Source organism: Corvus moneduloides, chromosome 9 (assembly GCF_009650955.1).
Source record: "Corvus moneduloides isolate bCorMon1 chromosome 9, bCorMon1.pri, whole genome shotgun sequence".
NCBI classification, from domain to species: domain Eukaryota; kingdom Metazoa; phylum Chordata; class Aves; order Passeriformes; family Corvidae; genus Corvus; species Corvus moneduloides.
In genome coordinates, this window is record NC_045484.1 from 4909157 (window position 1) to 4920200 (window position 11044).

General features: G+C 46.3%; 1 protein-coding gene across 4 annotated transcripts in view; it reads right to left on the reverse strand.

Annotated features, from left to right (window-relative positions):
* SMG7 (SMG7 nonsense mediated mRNA decay factor) overlaps nucleotides 1-9487 on the reverse strand; it is a 53223-nt gene extending 43736 nt beyond the window's left edge. For 3 of the 4 annotated variants that reach the window (XM_032117806.1, XM_032117807.1, XM_032117805.1), the window contains exon 1: nucleotides 9155-9487. In XM_032117806.1, the coding sequence (XP_031973697.1) occupies nucleotides 9155-9183 (29 nt within the window). In that variant the 5' untranslated portion in view covers nucleotides 9184-9487. The remainder of the gene's footprint in view (nucleotides 1-9154) is intronic. The other variant, XM_032117808.1, reaches the window with a different exon arrangement.
* Nucleotides 9488-11044: the final 1557 nt, after the last annotated feature.

Here is an 11044-nt window from a genome sequence, read left to right on the forward strand (position 1 = left end):
GCATAATCCATGTGATATGCTCCTAAATTAAGGCCTGCTGCAATAATTCAAATGCATGTTGACAACGCATATTAAGGATTTTATCACTTTTTTTCTAGTTAAAGATTTCACATATATGTTCAACATTACACCTATCTGTATTAAGACAAACTGAAACACAATCTAGATTTTTATTGCAAGTTTACTCTGCATATTTTAATAATTTAATTTACAATCATTAATTTAGAAATCTCACCTTTTTCTTAAAATTGAAATAATATTTCCTTTCTTTTACTAGTAGCTGAAGCAGCATGTTTGAGCTCTAAAGAGCTGCTACAGTTTTCACGGTTTTATACACTTTTGGTGGGTCTGGATCTTTCTTTAATACTTATAAATGTGGCTTAAATCCTTTGGACACTATTCTTACCAATAGATTGGCTTTTTCCTAGGAATATCTGGCTCGATCAAGTCTCTCTGCTCAGAAGTTTGGTCATGGCATTGTCATCGACAAGTATTTGCACTACTTCAAGACAGACAACTTCAACAGCCAGAAGTCTCGTCCCATCCTTCCTTCTCTCCCTCTCCATAGGTACAGAGGATTACGATTTCCACTTTCAGTCATTATTAGGCTAGTTTGGAAAATCTGCCCTAAAGACCCCTCGTAACAGCTCAAGTGTACCTTGAATTAAGAGCACAAATACCTAAAGGCCCTGCCAAAACCAGTATTGCCAGGAACCAAAGCTGTCAAAGGTTGTTTGGGCTAAAAAAAGATTATCACAGTCACAGCTGTTTGACACACAGCAATATCCACATGCTTTCTTCACATCATGGCGAGACCAACACAGGATACGGCAAATCAAATACCAGAATTTCACGGCAACAGACAGTAGCACAATTTACAGGACTATCATAAAACAAAGGGAGAAAATGGTCTTCCCAACAGATTTATCAAAAATTCATTTATTCTTCATGTGTAGAGAAGTTAAGATGTGGTAAATAACACAGCACAGACTATCAGGGGGTCCAGGAGGCCCAGAACAGGCTGGCTCCAACAAACTGTCCTTTGCTGTAGCCTGATCAAATACAAACTACTCTCAAGGCCTCATTAAATCAAGGCATCATGAAACACCGCAGTCTGAAATAAAGACGTTTGATGTCCAAAAGGTCTGTTTTACAGTTTTACAAACAAAAAGTCTAATCCCTGCCGGAGGTTCCTTTACGTAGTTCAAGAAATATTCCCCACACTACTTTGGCAGAATCAGTCTTAAAGGTTCCACACTCAGAATTAATTTCTCATTTTCTAACAGATAGAGAGTAGCTCTGAGATAATTCAGCTGTACCACAAGCAGGGCCCACAGACTCAAAACAGATAATGCTTCAGAGGAGAGGACAGGAGGAAATAAAATAAAAATCAGCTTTATGCATACCACCATTAGACGAAGCAGAGAACTGTTCAATCAGGCTGAGCACTAGAGGACACTTTCAGCACCAAAACCAATGAAATTAAAAGATGAGAAATAGACTGCTGATGTATTATGGACATCATAAGTACTGTTAGAAACACTATCTTCCTTTTCCCTGAAGGTGGAAGAGAATATTAACTCTAGCAGGACTCCTAAGTACCTCAAGGGTATCTCTGATTTGAGTCCCATCAGCGACATTCAGCTCTGTAACAATCCCAAGAGATTCAGAGACTCCTCAGCCTTCTGGTTCCTTATGATAATCCCTTGAGTGTAGATGACAATGTGAATAATCCAAGAAAAGTCCTACTGGAATACAGGAAGGAGAGAAAGAAGGCCTAATGTTACTCAAAAAAGTTTATTCCACCCCAACTGACAACATTACATTGATCTGAACAAGTGCTGATTTAACTCAGAGGACTTTAAATACTCAGCTTCAGAACACTGTTTAAGCCATTTCTCCCTCATTTGGTCACCTGGGAAGTCCTCAAGTTTACAATCAAAAATTCGTCTTACATTCAAATGGGAAGAGCAGCAGTGGGCAGACAAGTCTAGAAACATGGCCCAAAGGCAGGACTCAGAGCAGGGCTGCACAAGTGGCAGCTGGTGATGACTCCAGTACAGCTGTAATGCTTCCTGCAATACCTTGTCCAGTGTAACAACACAAGTGCTCAGCAGGCACACACAAACAAAGCCACCAGTCCTCCATCTTGTATGGAATCACAAGAAATGATGGCCCAGAGTCCTCATGTCACTTCACAACAAACAATTCGTTATTCCTCTATTCGGTCCACAGCAGTAAGATGGAACAATAAGATACCATATCCCTCCCTGAGCACAGGAAAACCTATGTTTTCCCAAACACCACTGAAATCTATGACCTCCCTCTTAATACATTAAAAAGTACAGGACCAAAGTATGCATCTCTGCTAATGATATCAAGAAAAAAATCTGTGCGTTTATTCCCCTCCTGCCTGACAGCAGCTGTGCAGTTTTTCCAGTAAGATGAGGACAATCCTCAAGTTCAAAGTAATGAAAGCAACAACTAATGTCCTCCCACATATGCTCCTTACAAATTATAGCTGCACTCTTTAACTGCTCTTCTACCAGCCCGTTCCTCCGAGTGCATCTCTGCTGCTGTTGTGAAGATCTAACAGCAGTGATGAAGAGCCCTTAAACCTCTACAACCCCCAGCAGCTCTTCATCCAACAAAATCAAATGCTACAGCAAATTATCCTCTCTTCCGTCCCCAGCCACCATGCACTTGAACTGCAATTACTCCTCTTCTATACTCATTTTTCCTGGTTGAGCAGGGCAGGGAAGATGCCAAGGCATGTATCCATCAAGTCACTGTCTTCTCCCATCAACCCAACCTTTCTTTCTCCAGTAGGAAGCACCAAGATATCTTAAAATGCCCACAACAGTCAGTGTGGCAAACTAAAAAGCAGGGCAGCTTCAGTTTCCATATAGATTGATTTAAACAGAGCTTTAAATTGCTTAAGTTAAAAGTTTGTGATAGAATTCACTGCCCAGATCAGTTTATTTAGAGACAAAAATCATCTCACTGGATCAAGCTATGGTTACGTGTTAGGACTTCCTAGGACAGAAGAAACAGATTTTACAAGTAGCCAGGATATCACAGTATACTTAACACTGAATACTTAAATAAAAGGACCTAATTCACCAAGAAAATGTACCTTCATACCATGCACTAAAATGAAGAAACTGAGGACAAAAAACCCTCCAACCCCCTATACTCAGGGATGGGGGCAGCCTTCTCAAAATGCTTTGGTGCACTCCCTCAACAACACTTCAGACAAGCATCATCTGGTTTTACTGCCACAACAGAACTTTCTCTTTTCCGATAAAGATCAAACTACATAGGAATATGCAGGTTAGAACAAAAACTAATTGCTACAGGAATCATCCCTGCCATCAAAAATAAATAAATAAATAAATAAATAAATAAATAAATACAGCTGTAACTTTACTTACACTAACCTGCACTTCTAGGTCACTGGAACACTGTTGTGCAAGTAACCTCATACCAGAGCACAAAGAAAGTGCAGTAACAGCATCCACAATAAGCTGTGTTCTGCAGCAAGGTGAGACTCTCAGGCAGACTGGAAAGAGGGGTACAGTTTGTTGACAGTGATACCAGGTACATTCTATGAGGATGATATTCTACATATAGCTACAGCCATATTCTAGGAAACAGGACACTATTTACTAGGGCTCTGGGTCAGTGAGCACTTTAATGATAACGAGCACTATCACTCCAAGCAGCAGTCCCACCCTGCTCTTAACCATTAGCACTCCAATTCTGTTGCACACCACTTCACCCTTTTTGTCAGCACATCTGTAGTAACACGATGAATGGGATCAAGAAACCAACTCGGACCAAACCCCGTGGGTAGAAAACAAAACTAAAGCAGTTTTAACTTAGTGTGGTTCCCCAGTTCAGCTTACTTTACACTTGGTTATAAACTTATGCCATCAAATCAGAGCTGAGGGTGAGGGAGAGTGAGAAACTTCCATCAAGACCTGTTCAAGTTTAAAACCCACCCTTGGTCTGTATGGCCAAGCTTTTGCCAAGTGCTAAGCAAGCCAGGTTCTCTGGTTACTGCAGCCCTCTTCTCTCTGGCACACATTCACCTTCCCTCCAGCAGGAAAACATGCCCAGCACCTGCTAACCTGCACAGGCACTCCCATCCCTGCTGTTACCTCCCTACAGAGGAGCACGCTCAAACCCCAGCACAGAAACAAGCACACCACAGCTGAGGGAAAGTTCTGGAAGTGCTGCTTTACCCCAGCAGGGCACTGCCTGCTTCTCTTGCAACAGGCACACTCATTTGGATCACCCAAACATGATCACCATACCAGCTAACTTTCACGAAGTTATAATGGCATCAACCAACTTCAGCACATTTGAACAAGCCTTGTTTCCTTAAGAATTTAGGTTTGAAAAACAAAAAATTATCACAGGTACACCCAGACTTCAGCACAGATTGACCCCGGGTGGCAGGAGGATGCTCAATAATTCGGATGCCCATGATAGGAAAAAGGGAGCAAGTAATAGCTGCCCAGATACCTTAGGAGTATGGTGTATGTCTTGGGGCTCTCAGCAAGAATGATCTCCTTCAGCAGAAAGCTCAGTGGGGAATTGCTTGACACTTTTTTTATTGTGAGTCTTTTTACTTCATAGGTCATCACAAAAAGCTGGTTGATCCTAAGTAAATAGCAGCCATCATCAATCTTTGCCTTTTTAAATCATTACCCTCACCCTCAAAGAAGAATAAGAAGTGTTGCTCATATCAAATATTGGCAGAAATTCTAGTTATCAAGTGAGACATCTTGTATAGAGAAAACAAGAGACAAAACTACACAGGAGACTTTATGTTCCCCCAAAGAAAATATCATGTTACGAGGTTCCAAAGGTTCCCCCAAAGAAAACATCGTGTTATGAGGTGCCAAAGCTGGCCCCACTACACCTCCCCTGTCTAAAATTCGGGAATAAACAGTGTATGAAAGTAGCATTAATCATTTCAGAAAACAAAAAAGCTGGAGGGAATACTTTCCAAGACTGACTGGTTTTGTTTGGATACCAAGACAAATCAAGAAAGCTGTGGAACAGCTGGAGCAAGGCTTCCAGGGCAGTCAGGGCTGGAGCACTTGCATTTGGGACTGGAGGAGAGGCTGTGGGAGCCAGGTTTGGTCAGCCTGAGGTAGGGAAGGCTCCAGGGCACCCACAGCTACCACATACCTCCAGGGAGGGGATTGAGAAGATGAATCCAGGCTCTTCGTGTGGTGGGAGGACAAGAGAATGGGCAAAAGTTAAAAAAGGAGAGGTTCAGACTGGATGTACAGAAAATCTTTTCCACCACGAGAACATTCAAGCAGTAGCATGGGCTGCCCCAAAAGGCTAAGATGTCTCCATCCCTGGAGGTTTTCAAGCTCTGGGCACTTGGTCTGACCCCAGAGCTGTCCCTGCTGTGAGCAGGAGGCTGGACAGGGACCTCCTGAGGTCTCCTCCAGCCCAAGTCACCTTGTGATCCTGCCAACTTCAGGAAGCCCGTTGCAGGGACACAGGGTTCTCTATTAAGAGGTTAAATTTACTAATTTTTTCCTTCATATACTCTCAAGATAATTAAATAACTGGCTTCGTCTTGCTGAGACTCATTCAAACAGTATTCTGGTTGGTGCCTTTCCAGGACAGACAAGCATCACCTCTACATCATCCTGACCAGGAATCAGTACCAGAACATGCTCACACAAAGACTGCAATTACCTCTGCTCTACCCTCCTCCTTCAACAGTGAAGAAACACTGCAAGAGGTGCATCTTGGGTCAGCAGACAGCAAAGGAGCAACCATGAAGACACACAACAGATGCAGAAGTTAATGGAGCTACTGATGAGTCTTTGAAAAGAGACCCACAATTTGAATTATTAAACCAGTAAAACCTTTAATGAAGTTGGTTATAGCCTCATCATAAGGCTACAGGAAAACTACCTACTGGTTCATCAGCACTGGAATTTCTAAGCAGTGTTCAAGCCCTGTAATTCAAGCACTTTTTATTCTACATTTGTGCTTGTGCTAAAAGCCACAATTTACCAGGGCAATGCCAAATTTAACTGGTAACTGAGCTCACATCTTTTTAAAATGCAATTGAGACAGTCATCTATCAAACTGCTAAACTTCTGAATCCTAGCTAACCCCATTTTGAACATTAACATATAAAATTGGCATTGAAGATCATTTCTCTAAAGTGAACAAACACGGACTAAAGCTCAACACTGGCTTATAAAATGGATGTGCTCGGAAGTTTCTGTGCTATTGTGTCAGAAATCCTATCAGTGATGTTTTGCTTAAAAGTGACTTATTTTACATCTAGCAGGATACATGAAACATTTACTGTAAGACAAGTGCCGCATGAGATTAATTTGATTTATGGGGAGTACTTGTAGATTCCCCAAGCAGCACAAATAGCATGGATACAAATTTTCAGTCAGATGAGATGAACAAGTTCACCTGAACAGGGAGACTTGAACTGTGCACGCTTCCTAAAATATCTTTTAGGTTCTTATCTCCTAAAAGAACCCTCTGAAAGGTCTACTCACCTTACCAGATGCAATGCAAATCTTTGTGAAGCAAGTCAAAGAATGACTCCAGAGAAGTATGTAGGAAACTAGATGGGAGAGAACACACTCCAATATTCTTGACAGGTGACCTTGAAAAGGATAAGACTGGGAAAGCAAAAATCCCAAAAATCTGTTGCAACATAGGAAGATGACTTAAAAACAGACTCTCCTGCAACTTTTCAAAAGACTCAGTACATGTAACCTTATTTGCTTTTCCTGGAAGACTTCTGTAGGAGGCTCATGTGTTCCTCAGTTCTCACAGGTTGACTGAAGGGGCACAATCCCTTCAAGAACAGCATTTTAAAGGACAGCTGATTCACACACATGCAGAAAGCAAGAAACTAGAAGTGGAAGAGTTAAGGTAATCCAGCTAAAAGTCCCTTTCTTCCCTGCTCATCTTTTCAGCAGCTCGATTCTTGCAGAGTCATTAGTTCACTAGTTATTCAACCATTATATTTTCACCTTAGAAATCTGGCTCACTTCTGTCTAAAATTCAAATACACAGAAGAATGATTTCTAACAGAAATTTTTCTGTCCCTCCTTAGTGTTAAGACAACGAAGACAGCAGAGACTAATTGCTCCATGTCTTCATTTGGCACAATGATTTGTTAAGCTGCCCTCTCCCATTGTTACACTTTGGTCTATTCCTTCTTCATTACAGTTGGACTGAGCCTGTCCTGCCACAGTAAAAAGGAGGATGTCCTCCTCTTTAAGACAGGGGACTAACAGACCTGGCTCCGAGTGTCTGAGGCTCTATTCCCAGTTCCCTTTATGAGCTTGGGCTGCAGTAATCTGCAGCTGCATTTCTGCCCTATGCAAATCAAACAATTTAAATGTACACTCTGTGGATGTAAGAAGCATTTCACAGCTTTTGAAGGAAACCTCCCCAAGCATACCTTCTACACAGAGAACAAACCCCAGTGGTCTTTAGAGGCAGAAGGAAGGTGATGGACTACAGAGTGCTTGAAAAGTTTGGAAGGGGGACTGTCCTGTTGTTTTAGGAAGAGATAAGATTCTTGATGACAGAGTCACTGCCTGTAACACATTAGTGCCCACATGCTTCAGTGCTGTTGCTTTGGCACAATACAAACAAAGCAGTCAGGAAAAAGCAAGAACAACCCAGGATGAGCTGAAGTGTGGGAGGAACAAAGAGAGGAGAAACAGGTGATTCCTGCCCACAGCTTGCAGGTAGGATCTCCAGCTTGGCGCAGCAGAACGCTAAGGAAGAGCCTGGTGGTTCAGGAAGGCGACAGGGGCAGGGACATGTGTGACTTCAGTGGTAGGGCCTCCCAAAACACAAAGCAGCCAAAGGACACGTGCAGTCACAGGAAGGAACAGGGAGCCAGAGGTTACAATACTATTAAGACACATCTTACAATAAAAAAGCAAGACTTTTACTGGTAGAAGATTGCTAATAATAAGGCATTTAAGAGCATTTTCATAATGTAAGAGGAAAGAAAGAATGAAGAAGTTTTGTGACAGCATAGGTGTACTCACCTGGAAGAAAAAAAGGTTCATAAACTCACTATTAGATAAAAAGATTACGTTTTTTTTCTTTTTTGAATAAATAAATTTGAGGTAGGATCTGGACTAACAGAAGGAAGCAGAGATAAAAGACAAGATGAGGAGGAAGGGAAGGATTTTGAGAACCAGCAAGGAGAGGCCGCTGAAGTGTTCCAGAACTTTGGATAGAAAATGCTTTCAAAATGTAAAATCCTCATCGAATTCACTCCTTCTAAATCCTTCCCAAGCCCTCAACTCCTCAGAAGGAATGTGCATGCCCTTTTGGCATACCTGCTCCTTTTCCGTGAGGTGTTCTGGAAAGGTCAGGGGTGACACAACACGATCAACCTGGACATTTAGTACTTTACAGCTACTGAAAAGCCATTTGTAGCACACGACGCTGCTTTCCAAAACCACTAGAGAACGAGGATCTGAGCATAAGTTCACCCCAAAGCCTATCAAAGTTCAATGAAGAGTGAACGTATCAACGTGAGGTATCTCGTGCTGTCGACTTGAGGGACTCGGGAACGGTTCTGTTTCAAAGCACAGCCCTGGCAGCCTCACTCCTCTCCCAACCGCTCAGCTGACCGTCCCCAGCACCGACCGGCTGTGTCAGCCGTGACGGAGAGCTTCCAGCCGATGGCGAGGGCTGAGACACTACTCCTGCTACTCCCGTTCTCCCAGAGCACCTCCCAGGGCTGCGAGCACTGGTCCCGCTCCACCGCCGGGGTCAAACTTCGCGGTCGCTCCGTAACGGCGGGTTACCCCGCCACCTCCTTGGGAAGCGATAGAGAATTGCGGCAGGGAAGCCGGTGGACTCTCCTACCCTACCCGCGGCTCTAAGGCACCGGCGTGACCTTGCTGAGGAGCCCCTAGGCCATGCGGCAACCAAGCCCGCCCGCGCGCGGGGCTCGGGAGAGCGGCGACTGGGTCCGCCGCACCGCCCCGGGCACGTCCCGCTCACCGCCCAGCGCCTCTGCGAGGCCTGAGGGCTCCACGTCCGCTCGCTCCCCGCTGTCCCCGGGCCGCCCGGCCGCGGCCTCGTCTCCCCGCCGTGCTCCGGAGATACTCACCGGAGATACTGCGCACACAGCAGGCTCATCCTCCGCCGCTCGCCGCCCGTCCCACCGCGGCTCTCACAGCCCGGGCCGGCCCGCCGCCCCCGCGCCGCCGCCGCCGCCGCCTCCCGCCGCCGCCATCTTCCCGTGCAGGGCCCGCGGGGAGGAAGGGGCGGGGTATCCCCGCTCTGCACTCCAGTCAGGCAGGACTGCTCACGCCCCGCCGGCCCCGCCGCTCCGGCCCCTCGGCGGCCCGGGTAGCCCCGGCTTCGCCGCTCCGACACCGGCAGCGTCTGCTCGCCACCCGTCTACCCCGCTGAGGCGCCGCGGCCCTCCCGCCGCGCAGACTGCGCTTCCGAGCCAGACCCCGCCCCCGCCGGCACTTCCGGCGGCGCCATCGGCAAACTCTTCCCCCGCCCGCTGCCTTGGCAACCGAGGGGGTGGCGGGGCGTCGCCATGGCAACCGCAGCGCATCCCGAGGCCTGCATCTGCGGCCTAGCCCGAGCAGCGACAGCCGGCTTTGTCACATCTCCCCTCTCGTCCCTCGGAGGGGTGGCTTGCCGAGAGGCCCATGGCGCTGGCGGGAGCCGCAATCGCAGAATCATAGAAACAGAGAACGGGGCAGGTTGGAAGAGACCACAGGGGGTCATCCGGTCCCACCTCCCTGCTCAAGTAAGGTCATCGGAGAGCACAAGGCACAGGACTGTGTCCAGACAGGTCTGGAATATCCCCAGTGAGGGAGACTCCACACCCTCTCTGGTGTCTGTTCCAGTGCTTGGTCACTGCACAGGAAAGAAATTCTTCCTTGTGTTCAGGTGGAACTTCCTGGACATCCATTTCTACCCGTGGTCTCTTGTCCCATTGCTGGGTCCCAGGACGCAGAGTCTGATCCTTGTTCTGAGCCTTCCCTGCAGACAGGGACAGACAGGGATGAGGTCCCCTCTCAGCTGGGTCTCCTCAAGGCTGAACAGCCCCAGGTCCCTCAGCCTGTCCTTGTGAGAGAGCTGCTCCATGCCCTTCCTCATCTCTGCAGCCTCCGCGGGACCTGCTCCAGGAGCTCCAGGTCTCTCCTGTCCTGAGGAGCCCAGACCTGGACACAGCACTCCAGATGTGCCTCACTAGGGCTGAGCAGAGGGGTAGGATCACCTCCTTGACCACTGGGAATGCTCTTCCTGATGCATCCCAGGGTTGTGTTGGCCTTCTTGGCCACAAGGGAACACTGCTCGCTCAGACCCTCAGCACAAAGGTGGTAGTGGCCTTACACTTTTGTGACAAGAAAAGTTTCAGCGGGAACAGCACATGTAGGCTTGGACTTCCCACAGAGAATCGTAGCTCTATCAGTCTTGGAAGAGACCTTTAAGGTCATCAAGTCCAGCCATCAACATTGTTGCTGAAGCACACACCAAATGAAGGGGAAAAAGGAAACTTATTTTTATTGAGGCCATTATCACTCACTGACTCTTATTCTTCATAATTTACAAGCTGAAGTTAACATTGGAAAGAGACTGGGGGCAAAAATATGTCAGTAAGGAATAAAATGCACGAATAGGAATCACACCCATTTTGCAATTATAGAATAGAATTGTGAAGGTTGGAAGAGACCTTTAGGATCATCAAGTCCAACCATCAACCCAGCACTGCCATACTGCCATGGTAACTCCTAAACCACTAAACACGTCACCCAGTGCCACATCCAGATGCCTCTTGAACACCTCCAGAGATGGTGCCTCCATCACCTCCCTGGGCAAGATAGGAAGATAAGAGGGAGTCACAAACCAGACCTCCTGTTCCCTGCCTACTTGCCACACGGGGGATTTCCAGGGTTTGGCAGCTTGGATGTCTGGCCCGAAGGATCACTCCAAAATGTCCCAAATGTGACTCATCTAAATTACCCAAAGCCCCTGA